Source organism: Rhinolophus ferrumequinum, chromosome X (genome assembly GCF_004115265.2).
Source record: "Rhinolophus ferrumequinum isolate MPI-CBG mRhiFer1 chromosome X, mRhiFer1_v1.p, whole genome shotgun sequence".
Lineage (NCBI taxonomy): Eukaryota > Metazoa > Chordata > Mammalia > Chiroptera > Rhinolophidae > Rhinolophus > Rhinolophus ferrumequinum.
In genome coordinates, this window is record NC_046284.1 from 53,273,358 (window position 1) to 53,291,042 (window position 17,685).

The 17,685-nt window shown below is 36.4% G+C and overlaps 1 protein-coding gene across 1 annotated transcript in view; it reads right to left on the bottom strand.

The window, feature by feature from the left end:
- Positions 1–2,432: 2,432 nt before the first annotated feature.
- Positions 2,433–17,685, bottom strand: part of CENPI (centromere protein I) — a 63,546-nt gene continuing 48,293 nt past the window's right edge. Inside the window, exons 20-21 of the mRNA XM_033091042.1 lie at positions 6,215–6,256; positions 2,433–5,529 (exon numbers count right to left, since the gene is read on the bottom strand). Of these exons, the coding sequence (XP_032946933.1) occupies positions 5,428–5,529; positions 6,215–6,256 (144 nt within the window). The 3' untranslated portion in view covers positions 2,433–5,427. The remainder of the gene's footprint in view (positions 5,530–6,214; positions 6,257–17,685) is intronic.

Genomic DNA, 17,685 nt, shown 5'->3' on the forward strand with positions numbered 1-17,685 from the left:
GTTTAGGTAATATATTGTATCAGCTCTGGACACTGATTGTTCCTGCTCCAAGATTTGCTGCTGTTTAGTAACTTGGCTGGACACAATCTGTCAAGCCTATTCCCCCAGCCAGTGTGCCGCCTCTAATGTTCCTGTTAGGATTTGTTATTATCTTTAAACCTGGCTTTTTGAGGGTCACCCCTGGGTCAGTAATTTAGTAGTCAGACACTGATTGATCCGAGTTGTGCTTAAACCCTTGAATCAATAAGGTTTTCATTTTTTGCTGTTTTAATCTGTGCGGCCTGGACACTGCTTTTACACTTCAGGGACTTTACAGGTTTGTCGCACATTTAGTCAAGGGCTAATAGCAAAGCAGTTTCCTCTCCAGTTGCTCCTGCATGTGGCATTAGGCATGTACACATTCTTCCATATCACCAGGCCTCCTTTGCGCTTTCTCTGATCTCCCTGCTAAACTTCTGGCTACTCTGCCTCTATTAGTGTCATACCATGCTTTTGGACTCTGCTGATTTTTATTTTGGACGATTCCTTGGAGGCATAAATTGCTCCACAATAAAGTTAGGCCCCTCAGGCAGGGCCAGCGTATTGCCAGTCTTTGAGGTTTTCTCTGACCCCCTCCTAGGCAGAATCTCTGTTTTATGCAACAGTGTCTAGGAGAGATGGGAGCTGCCACTTGGCTGCTGAGCCCACTGGAACACCTCTTCTGTAACCCAGAGTTGGGTGGGTGTTTGGGGTATAGCCTCTAGCTCAGAAGTTGTTGCATCCTACTACAATTACTAGTTCTACAGATTTTGAATAAATGGTTTTCAATTCATTGTAAATCACTTTATCATTCTCCAGAGACTCTGAATGATTGTCTTTGCGAATTCTGATAAAGTAGACAGATGTTTCTCTGGGGAGAGGTTCCACTGAGATCTGCACATTATCATCCAGAAGTCCTCTGCATCAGTTTTCAACTGACTATGCAGACACGGGTGATCAACTGTATGTATTTAACTTAGTCCACAAAGCTGATTATAAACAGAAAAATAAATTTCGAATTTTTAAGTTAAAATTAATGTCTAACTTAAAAAAATTATATACTTTATTCTTCCTCGTTACTACCCCAGCTAACAAAAAGTTGCCTACAAATAGATACAAGAGGAAAGCACAGCATATAAAAAATTCAGTATTGTTCAATTTCATACATGATTTAACTGTGCTATTGTATTCAGGTGGAATACTCATAAATGCCCAGGATGTCGAACTATTACATAGGTCCTTATACATTTATGCTTTCAGCACTTTTTTCAGAAAGGCTCAGTAACCTCTGTTCACCAGAGGATAAAGTTTAGAAAAAGTATGCTACCTCGGTAAGCTCCTGCCTTCTGGGATAGACAGTCTTCAATTGTATTTCTGTAAGCTGTACTTTGATTGGATATACTCCAAAGGTAGGAAACATTTTTATATCATATTACCCTTTTTGGCTTTTCAATGAAATTTCAGATTTTCTATTATATTATATGCCAAACCTTTGAAAAACAGACATTAAAATCTAAATTTTACCACAGAGGGAATGAAGAGGAAACATGCTTAAGTGACTTCCAAAGTCATACAATTCATTAACGACAAGCCTAGAACTAAAAGCAATGGAAGGACTCCTTGACATCCAGCCTTCAGCTCTGTGCACCAAATCTAGTTAGATAAACTAATATTCTTCCTGGAAAGCTGAAAAAAATTGGTTTTACTGGTATATACTTAAAAGTAGACTTTAATTCACATGTACTTTTATGCTCCTTGGGAAGATATCCTTTTCTGAATATTACAAAAATAAAACATTGGTAATTCAGGTCAACAGTATGTTCTGTTAAACACTATTGCCCATTGTCTTAGTCAGATCAGGTTGCTATAACAAAACTGCCATAGACTGGGTGGCTTAAAAAAAACCAGAAATTTATTTCTCACAATTCTGGAGGCTGGAAGTCCAACATGGTGGGTTCCGGTGAAAGCCCTCTTCTTAGCTTGTAGACAACTGCTTTCTTGCTATTTCTTCACATGGTGGAGAGAAAGGTCGTATTTTTCTTGTCTCTTTTATAAAGACATCAATCCCATTCATAAGGGCTCCACCTTCACGATCTAATTACCTCCCAAAGTCTCCACTTCCACATACCATTACATTGGGGGTTAGGGCTTTAACATATGAATTTGGGGAGACACAAACATTCAGCCCACAGTATCCATATTTATTAGAAATAGAATTTTTAAATGATTCTATTTAAAAACCTAAAAGTTTAATAAAGTGAAAATATCAACTGAAATCTTAAAAATACAGAGGGTGCCAAAAATTGTATACACATTTTAAGAAAGGAAAAAAAAACTATTAAAATTGTAATAATATATACCAATAACAAAAGATGAATACAAATCATGTGTATACATTTTTTTGGCACCCCCGGTATTAATACCAATTTTAGAGATTTTTCTTTCTAGTAAACCATTTTGTAAATAAAAGGTAAACAGAAAATTTCTACTATGTTAATAAAAGTTATGTGAAGTACCACAGACTGAACTACTTTTCTTTCCAGATCATCCCCAATGCCAAGGAAGAAATTACGATAAAATGGAAAACAAAATGTTAGAAATCTAATAACAACTTTAGCATTGAACATTAAGTGAACATTTATAATGTCAACAATTTTGCACAAATACTAGGTAAACAAAGTATTATTTGTGTACAATTGGGATAATAAATCAAGTTTTCTATTCTTTTTTCCAGACATCTTTTCCACCGAAGCAAAATAGCTATTCTTATATAAACCTTGTTTTACTTTGCCACGAAGTCTTCCAAAAAGAGTTTTCAAATAACTAGAGGTTTGGCCTATTTCTATAGCCATATGTACAATCTTAAGTGAGTTAAAACATTGATCAAGGAAAACTGGGGCAAAAAGGTGCCCAGGGAATAATTACTGAACAAATGACAAACCTAAGGGAACATTTTTTTTCTTCTGAAACGTAAACTTAAGTTTAGAAAAGTTTCTTCAATAATCTGAAGATTGTTAGGCATTAAATAACCAGATCCCTTCTCACAAGTTAAAGTTCTACGTGATCTTAAAGATCAAAATATCACGTTCTGAAAAACAAAATGGAAAGTTATTTGGAGTACAAACTTAAAAACCAAAGAGAACTCTATATGAGATTACCCATTGTAGAAGCTATCACATTTATTTCGAAGCAACTAAAGTTTGCCATCAACATACCATACCATTAAATACTTTTTGAAACGCCTCCTTCACTTGGCTTCCAGCAAAGTGAAGCCTGGCTTTTCTTGTAGCTCACTGGAGGGTCCTTCTCAGTATTTTGCTGGTTCCTCCTCTACTTTTTAAGGTTGGCATACCCCAGGGCTCAGTCTTTTGTCACCTTCTCCTTCCTAGTTGCACTAAGTGAGCTCATCCAATGTCATGACTATTCCCTAATGACTCCCAAATTAATTTGCCAGTTCCCACTTGTACCTCGGATATCCAACTTGGATATCCAACTGCCTACTCAGCATCTCCAACCTAACACAGCCACAACAGAACTCCTGATTCCACATCTGTTCCTCCTCCAAGATGCCTCACCTTTGCATTCCAGAATTCACCCAGTTGCTCAAAAACCTAGGAGTCATCCTTTACCGCTCTCTTCCCCTCTCCTTATGTCCAAGTTATCAGCAGATGCTACCTTCTCTACCTTTAAAATAGAGCCTGAATCTAGCATCTAACCATCTCTTCCACCCTCTTCAATCACACTAGTCTAAGACTCTCGCTTGGAACACTAATAACCTAACCGGTCTCTCTTCTTTAACCCTAAATCCTCTTCAGTCTAACCTTCACCCTGAAGCTCCATGTAGCTAAGTCAAATTATGTCACTCCTCTGCATTCAATCCTTTGAATGGTTTCCCATGACATATCCATACCTAACTGTAAGGACTTTCATGAACTATTCTCTGGCTTTCTCCCATTTCAATTCTTAACGTTCTTCTTCCTTAATCACTATGTTGTAGCCTTACTGGCCTCTCTGCTATTCTTCAAACAGGCCAAGGAAGTTAACATTTTTAAGCTTTTTTACTTGCCTTGACGTCTTTCCAGAATGCTCTTTCCCCAAATAGTCACATGGTTCATCCACTCATTTCAATAGGGCCTCTGCAAATGTCACCAGCTCAAACAAGCCTTCTTTAACCACCTTATCTAAAATAGCGATTCTCTCAACATTCTATCTCTATTCCTTGCTTTTTCTTTATAGCACCTGATATTACATGTTTATTTATATTTTTATTGTCTGTCTTCTCCAATAGGATATAGTAAATTCCACAAAAGCATGTACTTTGTATTGGCCACAGCTGTATAACCAGCACACAGAAGAATACTTGGCACATAGTAAGCTCAATAAATATGTATTGAATCCAAAAATGAATGAATAAATGGGATTCTATTCTGAGAATTATCCAGTAATATAGTTTAGGGTTTTATTTTGCTTTGAAGCAAAAAAAAAACACAAAACAAACAAACAAACAAAAAACAAAAACCTAGAAAAGAACCACAAGAATGTGCCCTTAAAAACAAAAATTCAGCTTGATTTCTCTCAAATGATATGAATTTTATTAAAAGGGGGAGAGTTACTCAGTAGCACTGATGCAAAATTTTATAGTAAGTTTTCAGCAAGATATTTTAACTATTATAACTTTTTTTAAAGCTTCAGAATTATCCCTGAAAATAAAGTTGCAATTAGTTTATTTGTGCCTGAAGACTTAAAAAGTGGGATATATACATATACTGGTACGCACACAAAAGAGAGCAGTTTCGTGAAACAGTAATGTCTTGATTATCCCACAATTCTCTCTCCCCTTCCTTCTCTCATCAAATTGCCACCAGTGAAGGCCAAGGACTCGACCAACTACCTAAAGCTAGCTTTTAGAGTTAGAAATGTATCCTGTTAACTGGGTGTTGGTGCAGTTGTTCACAGTAAGAAAAACGGCAACACCCACAGAGGTTTTACGGAGGCAGCAGAGTATTTTGCATGAATATGTCTGTGGCTTAACTGCCACTGTATTATCTGCTCTCTTCCATCAGCGCAGTTTATACTCCACAAGAATGTAAAAAACCCCAGCACATAACGATGTATCTCTTGATATATAATTTGGTGAAAGGCAGAGCTTGATGATGAAATCATTTTTCAATAGGGGGCTAAAGGCTCTAGATCCTGAAAAACAAAGTTAGCCACATCAAAGCTCTCCTGAGCCAAGGACAGAAGGCTAGTCCAAGCACTCCCTGAGGATGTCTGTTGGTGAAAAGAATATGGAAACTCAAGTTGAGCCACTTGGCCTCTCTAGCTACATGGAAGGAATTTAGTCCAGTATGCTCCGTTTATTCCTATCTGCATGTGTTTCATGTCGATCATGGGGTTTATGCTCTCCGATCAGTGGACAGAAGAACGATGGATACTACTTCTTATGAAAAGTTTCAAGCCTTGTAACCCCTCTGAAAATAAATAGTCCAAATACCAGTTCCATTTCTTTCCCTGTAGGCAAAAAAAGAGGATAATTACTTATCAAATATTTACTATGTTTATTCTCTACTTTCTCTTCTTTGCCGAGGAAAGGTTCCCCGCATCCTGGATGCACATACTGAGTTAGCTCAGAGGAGACAGGTTCATAATTGCAACTTGATCACTACGTAACATTCAGACCAGAAAGTACCCAAAGTTTAAGGGCTAAACATTCTTTTTAGTATATTGGCAAAAAAATTTAGCTGTTCAACTGATTAAGTATTGTGAAATGGAAATGGGTCATTACTCCCACCCGCTGTGAAACAGATAACACAGGAGCAGACATTATTATATTACTGCCTATGTTAAATATGTACACATCAGGGTTTCTATAATAATGAGACAACTGTGTATGCTTTTGTTAAATTGGCCTTTTTATAGTCACACTATGAACACATGCAACTGTATTCTAAAATGAGACTCATGGTCACAACAAGAGCCAAAACCATGCATAGTTTTATCTTTAGAGGAGACTGTAGAGGGTATGTGTCAATAAATTCACCTAAAAGTCACTGGAATAAATTCAGAAGGCAAACATTTCATTTTGACTTTGTGGAGGCAGCAGACTTAAGATCTGGGAAAAAGTGAAGGTATAAATTCTTTTAATGATATGAAGCTGTATGAATTCCCTGAACATGATCAAAATAAGTTTGTTTACCTGAATAGAGCTCACGTCTACTGTCCTTTCTTCTGGCCATTCCTTTGAAAAAAAAAAAAAAAAAACACAAAATCAGGAAGGGTGTCCATATGGGGATAGAAATATTCAGTTAGCAAAAATTACCAGAACACTAAGATGGCTCTTTACTGTCTGATTCATTTGCTACATTCTATTCCTACCATCAGTCTTGGATTCCTTTTGAATAAACACACACCATAACCTTCCACATTTCTTCCTAGAAGCACAAACAGAAGAAAAGTAAAACCACAGTGGACAAAGTGAGCACCATTTTGCTAATCTATGGCCTTACTTTTTAAAATTCTGTGTTCAGCCACTGGGGTGGCAATGGAAGGTATCAGAGAGAAGGCTTTTTCAGAGGAATAAGAATTGAGTCTTGAAGGAAAAGGAGGAAGTCTGGTGAGGCAGTCTGTGTAAACAGTAGCTATAAAACTGTAATTCTTTATGAGAACTCAGGCCTAAGTGACCCCATTTATTCCCTGGCCTTAACTATCATCACCTATTGTATTTTATTGAAAAGCTGTCAATTCTTACAAACATTTTTTATTCATCGCTAAGAAAAACCTGCCTATTAAATTATATATAACACAATGCCTTTTCAACACTTAGAATTTTTTAAAAATTTTATAATGACTGCAAGATGTAGGCAGATTATGATCATATATCATTTTTATAAACATGAAATGGTAAATATATACAAAATTAGTGGTGAAAGTAATTCTAAAACTTCACATTTAGAATCCAACTCTTCTGAATTACTTTTCTACTACTTGAGTTTGGATATCTATGCGTGTTCACAAAATAGCATCATCTGTGCCAGAGTGTGGACCATGCAGCATTTCTTAAAAGAACTAAAAGTTACTGGTGCTGGGGTGCCAGCTACATAAAGCTAATCAGCTTTTGGTCCCTGTTTCAAAAAAAGTCCACAACATATATCCTTCCCTCCCCTCTTCCTCTAAGTCATCTGGTTTCTGGGACTTAAAACAGTGCTCCAATACTGTCTCCAAAAATTTTCCCCAAGCTGCTGACATCCATTGTGCAAGGTCTAATTCTGGTAATCTGCCTGTGCACTCTCAAAAACTGCAAATGACAACTACATCATGATTGCTGCCTGGCTGACATCAATCAGAAGATGAGACGCATCCTGATCTCTGAGAAGTTAAAAAGTAAAAAAAGTGTGTTTTTGGAACTGTTGAAATATTGTCCATGCTGATGAATTCCGTATTTATTTCTCTAGTTCCAACCTCTCTCCTGAGCTCCAAGCCCGCATTTCCAACAGCCTACTTATATTTCTTGAATGTCTTAACAGGCATCTCACACTGAAGTAGGTCAAAACAGAACTTGATTCTCAACTTGCCTTCCCAAACAACCAAAATAACCTCTCCTGTTCTTTCATCAGTATTCCTCTTATTAATAAACGAAACCACCCATCAACCCAATTGCTCAACTCAAAAAACTCAAAAGTCCTTTTGTTTTCTCATTCCCACTTCTAATTAAGCTATCTTCAAGTCTTGTCTGTTCTATCTCTGTAATACGAGTATATCTCACATCAGTCCACTTCTATGCATCTCTACTACCACCACTTCAATACAAATCACTATCAGTATCTCTTATCTAGACTCCACCAACAGCCTCCTAATTGGTGCCCCTGCTTCCACTCAGGCCTCCCTTATAACTATCCTCCATGCAAAAGCCAAAGTGATCTCTACGAAACATCAACTCAGAACATACTACAACCCTGCTTAAAAATCTTTTGTTTCCCCATGGCACTACTACCAGATTTGTAAGGTAGATGGCCCTGCATCTCTCCAACCTCACGGCATTCCATTCTACCTCTTGCTCCTTAACCATTAAGTCAAACTGTACTTCCTTTTTCCCTCGAATCCCTTGAGCCCTTGTACTGCTCCCACTGCCTGGAACTCTCTTCTTCCAGATATTCCTAGGCCAGCTTATTCTCATCTTTTAGAAGAAACCTCAGATCAAATGTCGCTCCACAAAAACGCCTTCATGAACACCCGTCCCTGACAACTCTCCAGTCACTCGCTGTTCTCATCCCACCCTGTTTATGTACTTCGTAGCCTTTCTCAAAATTTAAAATTATGTTTACTTATTTCATTACTTGCATAGTGTTTATTTTCATCAGGTGTTTAAACTCCATTTGGGCAGAGATGGTATCTATCTTCTTAAATACTGTATTCCCAATGCCAGAAGCATAGTGGACACTAAATAAATATTTGTTGAATGAGTAAACAAAGAAACAACTAGTCATTAATTCAAAGGTAATTTATGATAAGAAAACCTAGAGCTTCAGAATTTCCTGAAATGTAAGCTCTACAAATGTTCGAAATATTTCAACTCATTAAATGAGCTGAGCTCCTTGACACTGAGAACCAATTGGCTAAATTAAATTTACTGAACTATCTCTAAAAATCTGGTTAATTTGAAATATTTACAGTGTGATAATTCAGTAAAATAAAACTGTCAAAACTAAATCATACTAACATGGTAGGTATCAGAGGTTATTTTTACCATCTCAAAAGTAAGATACTTAGATAATGAATCGTTAGTTGGTGATAATTAGGGCTCACAAGGCACTCTTTTAAAAAAAAAGATTGGCATTAAAGCCTACTTTCAGAACCACATAGAAACATCATCAATTATAAAAATGGCAGTTTCATCTTCTGCCAAATGTGTTCTATGCCACTAGAATTTAACCATCCAGAACCAACCTTCCTTAAACATTTTAAAAACTACTTTCTATTTAAAAGAATATATCAATTCCTGATCCTCCAAAACAAGTTCGCTTACCTATATCCAAGTTGATACTATTTACAACTTTAGAGACTGAGTCTTCTAATTAAGACACACACACACACACACACACACACACACACACACACACACACACAGTCTAGGGAAAAAAACTGACTTATGAAAATCAATTCCACTCTATCTATGATTCATTACATGCTTTTCCAAATGAGAATTGAATGAAACTGTGTTGACAGGGTATGGAGAAATGGGCACCCATTCATTGTTAGCGGTAATGTAAACTGGTATAACCTCTACTCAAAGCAATTTGACAATACATAACAAAATTAAAAAGATATACCCTTTTGAAAGCAATTCCACTTGGAACAATTTTATCCAATAGACACACTTGCATGTGTTTAAAATGATGCATATAGTTCAAGAACATTCATTAGAGTATAATTTAATAACAAGATTAGAAACAAATTAAATGCTCAATTATAAATTATATATTTAACTTATGTTAGATCCATACAATGAAATACTACAGACTTCAACAAGAATGAGGCAGCCCTTTATGTAAAAATATGAAACAAAGCCAAGATATGAAGTCAAAAAATCAAGAAGCAGAAAAGTATGTATAGCGTATAGTGTTGAAAAAGATCATTTACAAAGATGTACACAATATGCCTCTAGAAGGATATAAGAAACTGAGAGTGGTTATTTTATCATAAAAAGTGCCCACGTGGACTTCCACTTCCAGGATGAGGCCATGAGGAGTTCTGTAGACCCATTCCCTAGCAAAATGGGCAAAACTGGCAAAAATAATTTTTAAAAATCTAGTATTTAATGTCTCTGGAAATTGTCCTAAGAGCATATGGCAAATATAAAAATATTTATTGAAGAAAATCTACTAAAATTCCATAAGAAGAGTGAGTGTCTGGGGCATGTGAGCCATGACCGGCTCTTTCCTAATGAGTGTGGTTGAGGGGTCAGGGCTATAAACACCTACATTAAAAATAAAGGAAGATCTCAATTCAATAATCTAACCCACTGCCTTAAGAAACTAGAAACAGGAGAACAAATTAAAACTAAAGCAAGAAGGAAGTAAATAATAAAGATTAGAGCAAAAATAAATGAAATAAGGAATAAAAACAGAGAGTCTCACACTTTCTGATTTCAAAACTTACTAAAAAGTTATAGTAATTAAAACAGTGTGGTACTGGAATGAAAACATACAGATCAATGGAATAGAATAGAGCGCTCAGACATAAACCTTCATGTATATGGTCAAATGATCTTTGGCAAAGGTGTCAAAACAACTCAAAGGGGGAAAGAACAGACTCTTCAACAAAAAGTGCTAGGAAAACTGAATATCTACATGCAAAAGAATAAAGTTAGACCCTTACTTTACACCATATACAAAAATTAACTCAAAATGGATTAAAGACCTAAATGTAAGACTTAAAATATAAAATTTCTAGAAGAAAACAGGGGGAAAGCTTTGACACTAGACTTTGCAATGATTTCTTGGATATAACACTAAAAACACAACAAAAGCAAAAATAGACAAAAAATAGCTAATGGGACTACATCAAACTTGAAACTTCTATGTATCAAAGGAAACAATCAAGAGAATGAAAAGGCAACCTACGGCATGGGGGAAAATATTTGTAAATCATGTATCTGATAAGGGGTTAATATCCAAACTTTTTATATAAAGAACTCCTACAACTCAACCAAAAAAATAACAAAAAAACCAAATAACCTGATTTTAAAAATAGGCAAAAGACTTGAATAGACATTTCTCCAAGGAAGATATAGACAGCCAATGAGCACATGAAAAGATTCTCTACATCATTAATTAGGGAAAGGAGAATCAAAACCACAATGAGACACCACCTCATACACATTAGAATGGCTATTACCCATCCCCCCAAGAAAAACACCCAGAAAATAATAAGTGTTGGTGAGGACATGGAGACATTGGAACCCTTGTGCACTGCTTGTATAAATGCAAAATTCATATGGAAATTCCTATGGAAAATAGTACGGTGTTTCCTTAAAAAAGTAAAAATAGAATTACCGTATGACCCAGCAATTCCACTTCTGGGTATAAACCCAACAGAACTGAAAGCAAAGACCTGAACAGATACTTTTATAACCATGTTCATAGCAGCATTATTTACAATAGCCAAAAGTTGGAAGTAACCCAAGTGTCCATCAAAGGATGAACAGATAAACAAAATGTGGTATATACATGCAATGGAATATTTTTCAGCCTTCAAAAAGAAGGATACCCTGACACATGCTACAACATGGATGAGCCCTGAAGACTTTATGCTAAGTGACATAAGCTATTTACAAAAGGACAGATACTGATGATTCCACTTATATGAGGTACCTAGAGTACTCAAACTCATAGAGACTGAAAGTAGAATGAAGTCTGCAAAGGGCTATGGGGAGGAAGAAATAAGGAGATATTATTTAGTAGATACAGTTTCAGTTTTATAAGATGAAAAGAGTTCAGTGGACAGATGGTAGTAATGGTAGCAAAACAGTGTAAACATACTTAATGCCATAGAACTATACACTTAAAAATGGTTAAGATGGTACATTTTATGTTATGTGTATTTAACCACAATTATAATCTTAAAAAAAAATTAAGTAGAGAAAAAGCAATGAAACCAAAAGTTGGTGCTTTGAAAAAGATCAACATTGACAAACCTTTAGCTAGACTAAATAAGTGAGAAAAAAATTACTAAATTACTAAAATCAGAAATGAAAAGAGGGAAATTACTAATGACGACAGAAAAAAAAATGTATTGTAAAGTATACCAATAAATTAGCTAAATTATATGAAATGGACAAATTCTAGAAAAAAGCAACTAAATGTTGAGAGTGACTCAGGAAGAAATAAAATATCTGAATATACCTGTAACAAGAAAAGAGATTGAATAGTAATTTAAAACATTTCCACTAAAAAAAAAAAAAACGCCCATGACCAGAGGGCTACACTGGTAAAATCTACCAAATATTTAAAGAATTAATCCTTCACGAACTTTTCCAAAGAGTAGGAGAGAGAATACTTCCTAACTTATTCTATGAGGCTAAAATTAACCTGAAACAAAAACCAGACAAAGACACCACAAGGAAAAATCAATATCCCTGATTCTCCACAAACTACTTGGAAATCAAATCTGGCAACATGTAAAGGGATTGCTCTCCACAACCCAGGGGGATTTATCCCAGGAATATAGGGTTGGTTAAACATCTGAACATCAATTAATGTAATATACTATATCAATAGAATAAAAGGCAAAAAAAGAACACCATGTGATCATGTTTCTAGAAGCAGAAAAGGCATTTCACAAAATCCAATACCCTTTCATGATAAAAACATTCAACAAACCAAAAATAGAAGGGAAGTTTCTCAACCTGATAAAGGGCATCCATGGAAACTCCTAACATCATACTGACGGAAAACTGAATTGCTTCCTCCATGATGAAGAAAAGAATAAACTTGTTCATTCTTGCCACTTTTCTTCAACATTCATTGCACCTGAGGCTCTAGGGAATGCAATTAGGCAAGAAAAAAAGAATAAAAGGCATCCAGACTTGAAAGGAGGAAATAAAATTATCTGTTGGCAGAAGACATAAGTTTGTATACAGAAAACCCCAAGGAATCCACTGAAAAGCTATAAAAACTAATAAATGAGTTCAACAAGGTTTCAGGATATAAGATCAATTAACACAAATCAACTGCATTTCTATACAGAAGCAATAAAGCAAATGAAAATTAAATTAATAAAATAACCCCATTTATAATAACGTCAAAAGTAAAATACTTAGAAGTAAATTTAATAAAAGAAGTATAAAATTCATACTATGAAAACTACAAAACATTGTTGAAGAAAACTAAAGAGGACCTAAATAAATCAAAGACATCCTATGTTCATAGATTAGAAGACATAACATTGTTAAGACAGCAATGCTATCCAAATTATCTACAGATCCAAGACATTACCAATCCAAATCTCAGTTGGTTCTATGTAAAAACTGAGAAGCTGATTCTAAAATTCATATGGAATTTCAAGGGACCAAGAATAACCAAAACGACCTTGAAAAAGAAGAACAAAGCTGGAAGTCTCACACTTTCCAATTTCGAAGCTTATTACAAAGCTATACCAATCAAGACAGGGTTGTACTGGCATAAGGATAGACATAGATCAGTGGAACAAAATTAAGAGTTCCGAATAATCCACACATCTACAGTCAATAGATTTCAACAAGTATGCCAAGACATTTTAATGGGGGAAAAAGAGTATTTTCAACAAATGGTGTTGAGACAACTGAATAGTCACATGCAAAAAAAATGAAGTAGAATACCTATATCACATCTTACATAAAAATTAATGCAAAAATGGATCAAAAACCTGTAAGAGCTAAAACTTTTACACAAAACATACAAGTAAATCTTCATGATCTTGGGTTAGGAAATGATTTCTTAGCTATGACATCAAAAGCAGAAGTCAGACATAAACAACCAATTATCCAAAAAGAAATTAAGAAAACAATACCATTTACAATAGTTTTAAAAAAGGATGAAATATGTAGGAATAAACTTAACCAAGGAGGTGAAAGACATTTACAATGAAAATTATAAAACACTAATGAAAGAAACTGAAGTACACACAAATAAATGGAAAGATATCCCGTGTTCATAGACTGGAAGAATTTTGTTAAAATATCCAAACTAGCCAAAGCGATGTACAGATTCAATGCAATCTTTATCAAAATCCCAATGGCATCCTTAACAGAAATAGAAAAAAAAATCATAGAAGTCCTGTGTAACTACAAAACACCTTGTAAATAGTCAAAGCAATTCTGAGCAAGAAGGACAAAACTGGAGGAATCATACTTCCTGATTTGAAAATATGTAACAAAGCCACAGTAATCAAAACAGTATGGTACTGATATAAAGACAGATACAAAACACCATGGAACAGAATCGAGAGCTCAGAAATATATGCCTGCATATACAGTCAACTGATTTTGACAGTTGGGTGCCAAGAATACACAATAGTAAAAGGACAGTCTCTTCAATAAATGGTGCTAGCAAAAGTGGTTATCCACAAGCAAAACAATGAAACTGAACCCCGACATTAAACCACTCACAAAAATTAAGCTGAATGGAATAAAGACTTAAAAAAAACAGAAAAAAAAACAACTAAAACCCATAAAACTCTGAGAAGAATACACAGGGAAAGACTTCTGGACATTGGCCTTGACAATCATTTCCTGGACATGACACCAAAAGCACAGATAACAAAAGCAAAAATAGACAAGAGGGATAACATCAAACTACAAAGCTTCTGTACAGCAAAGGAAAAAAATCAACAAAATGAAAAGACAGCCACACTGAATGGGACAACATATTTGCAAACCATATATCTGATAAATGGTTAATATCCAGAATAAATAAGGAAATCCTACAACTCAACAGAAAAAAAACCCAAATAACCTAATTTAAAAATGGGCAAGGGGGAAACATCATCAAAATGGTGGCGTGAGGTGAGCCTCTGTAAAGCTCCCCTGGAATTTACAACTAACCGAACAACAATAACTCCACAAAGGACTCCCTGCACAGCAGACAGGCAAGACGAAGAGGTCCACTACTGAATTCACCCACCAAAAGGTGGGCGAATCGCGCAAGTGGGAAAGGAGGGATGGGAGAAGTGCAGCGACTGAACCGCACGGACACAGGACGCAGACCTAGCTCAGTGCTCCGAGCTCACCGCATCCCGGAACTACCACAGCTGCAGGAGAGGGAAGAACTTGGACTGCTAGGGCTCCGCTTATGGCCCACAGGGGGCAGCATATAACCGGCTGAACCCAATGCTCACGGCAGAGACCTCAGAACAAAGACTATGGGAAGAAGGCTGAAAACAGTGGTTTAAGCCCTCACTGCCAAGCAGAGAACGGAAGCCTTAGGCACTGAGACTATCCGCCCCCTCCTTACCCTCCCAGAGCTCACGCAGCCGCCACCTGCCCGGGGCTAGAAGCAGAACAGTAGCAGTGTCAGATCAAAAGAACAGAATATTTGCTGTTCTGAGAACTGTGGACCACAGACACAGATTGGCAGCCCAACTAGTTCCGGCAGAGGGGAGGGAGCTGTGGTGGTGGTCGCCGCCATTGCTCTGGGCCACCTCTCACAACTCACCCGGCCCCTGGCCCCACCTATCTGGGCTGATCCTTGCTGGAATAAACAGAACTGCTGAAACATACGGGCTCTGAATCTTGTGCAGAAAGAGCTTTGGAACTTCAAAAGCTCTCCGCATACCCACAGGGACACTGTGCCCTGTGACCCAGGTGAACTATCAACAGAGGAGAAGCCCATCTCCCAGGGAATCCCCCCATTGTGTGAGAAGCTGGAATAGTGCAGAGAAAACATAGCACTACCGTGTGAGAGAGAAAAAAAAGACTGCAGTTGGACAGAAAATAAAACATTCTACCAACAAGTACTGGAAAACGAAAGAAAGACCTCTTCCTATCAACCTGTTGCTGAAGCCACTCCTGTAGATGTCTAGGAAGACAAATAATAAATCAGTAATTGCCATGAATAACCAAGGCAACAAGACAGCTCAGAAAGAAAGTGAAAAGTCTCTGGAAAAGGAACTTAAAGATATGGAAATATGTGACTTAAATAACAGAGAATTCAAGATTGTAGTTCTGAAAAAACTCAACGAGATGCAAGAAAACACAGAAAGGCAGTTTAATGAACTCAGAAACACAATCAAAGAAAAACATGAGCATTTTAAGAAAGAGATTGAAATTTTAAAAAGGAACCAAATAGAATTTCTGGAGATTAAGAACTCAAGAGAAGAAATTAAGAATGAAATAACCAGCTTAGGTAGTAGAGTTGACCAGATGGAGGAAAGAATCAGTGACATGGAAGATAGAAACCTGGAAATGAAGATGGAAGAAGAAAGAGACTTGAGACTTAAAAGAAATGAAAGAACTCTACAAGAACTTTCTGACTCCATCAGAAAGAGCCATATAAGAATAATGGGCATACCAGAAGAAGAAGAAAGAGACAAGGGAACAGAGAATATATTCAAACAAATCGTTGATGAGAACTTCCCAAACTGTGAACAGAACTGGATCCTCGAATCCAAGCAGCAAATATAACATCTAATTACCTCAATCCCAACAGGCCTTCTCCAAGGCACATTGTATTGAAGCTGTCTAAAATCAACGACAAAGAAAGAATCCTCAAGGCAGCCAGGGAAAAGACGATGGTAAGCCACAAAGGAAAGCCCATTAGATTATCATCAGATTTTTCAGCAGAAACTCTACAAGCCAGGAGGGAGTGGAACCAAATATTCAAACTATTGAAAGAGAGAAATTATGAGCCAAGAATAATATATCCAGCAAAGATATCCTTTAGATATGAAGGAGGAATAAACACCTTTCCAGAAATACAAAAGCTGAGGGAATTTTCTAATACACGACCTGCACTACAAGAAATGCTAAAGGAGGCTATTTGACTACCATCAACAGGGAGAATTTATGGCAACCGAAACATAAAAAGGGGGAGAGTAAAGGCCTGAACCGGAATATGGGAATAGAGAAAGTAAACGTGCAGAAGAAAATGGAATACTCTAAATAGCACATTTTCTTTTAAATAAACTTAAGTGTAACCACTCAAAAAAAAATCCAGAACAGAAATATACACTGTAATAAAAGAAGAAACAGAGGGAAACATCATAGAATACCACCATACAAAAATAATAGACAACAAAAAAAGGTAAAGAAACAATGGAGACACAGCCTTACCAGAAAACTAAAGATAGAATGACAGGAAATCCTCACATATCAATAATCACCTTAAATGTAAATGGACTGAACTCACCAATAAAAAGGCACACAGTAGCAGATTGGATCAAAAAACTAAACCCAACCACATCCTGTCTCGAAGAGACACATCTCAGCTACAAGTACAAGCATAGACTCAAAGAGAAAGGGTGCAAATTGATACTCCAAGCAAATGGTACCCAGAGAAAATCAGGTGTAGCCATAATGACACCAGATGAAACAGACTTCAGAGTGAAAAAGGTAACAAGAGACAAAGATGGACATTTCATAATGGTAAAGGGGACTGTACAACAAGAAGACATAACAGTCATCAATATTTATGCCCTCAATCAGGGAGCACCGAAATATACCAAGCAACTACTAACAAAACTAAAGGGAGAAATTGACCAAAACACAATTATAGTAGGGGGCCTAAGTACATCACTGACAGCTAAGGATAGATCATCCAAACAGAAAATAAATAATGAAATAGCAGCCCTAAATGACACATTAGATGAAATGGACATAATTGACATATATAGAGCACTTCATCCTAAAACATCAGACTATACATTCTTTTCTAGGGTACATGGAACACTCTCAAGGATAGACCATATATTGGGACATAAAATCAGCCTCAGCAAATTTAAGAAGACTGAAATCATACCAAGCATATTCTCTGATCACAAGGCTTTGAAATTGGATATCAACTGCAAAAAGAAAAGCAGGAAAAACCACAAATACATGGAGATTAAATAACAAACTTTTAAAGAAAGAATAGGTCAAAGAAAAAATTAGAGGAGAGATCAAAAGATACATAGAAACAGGGCCGGCCTGGTGGCTCA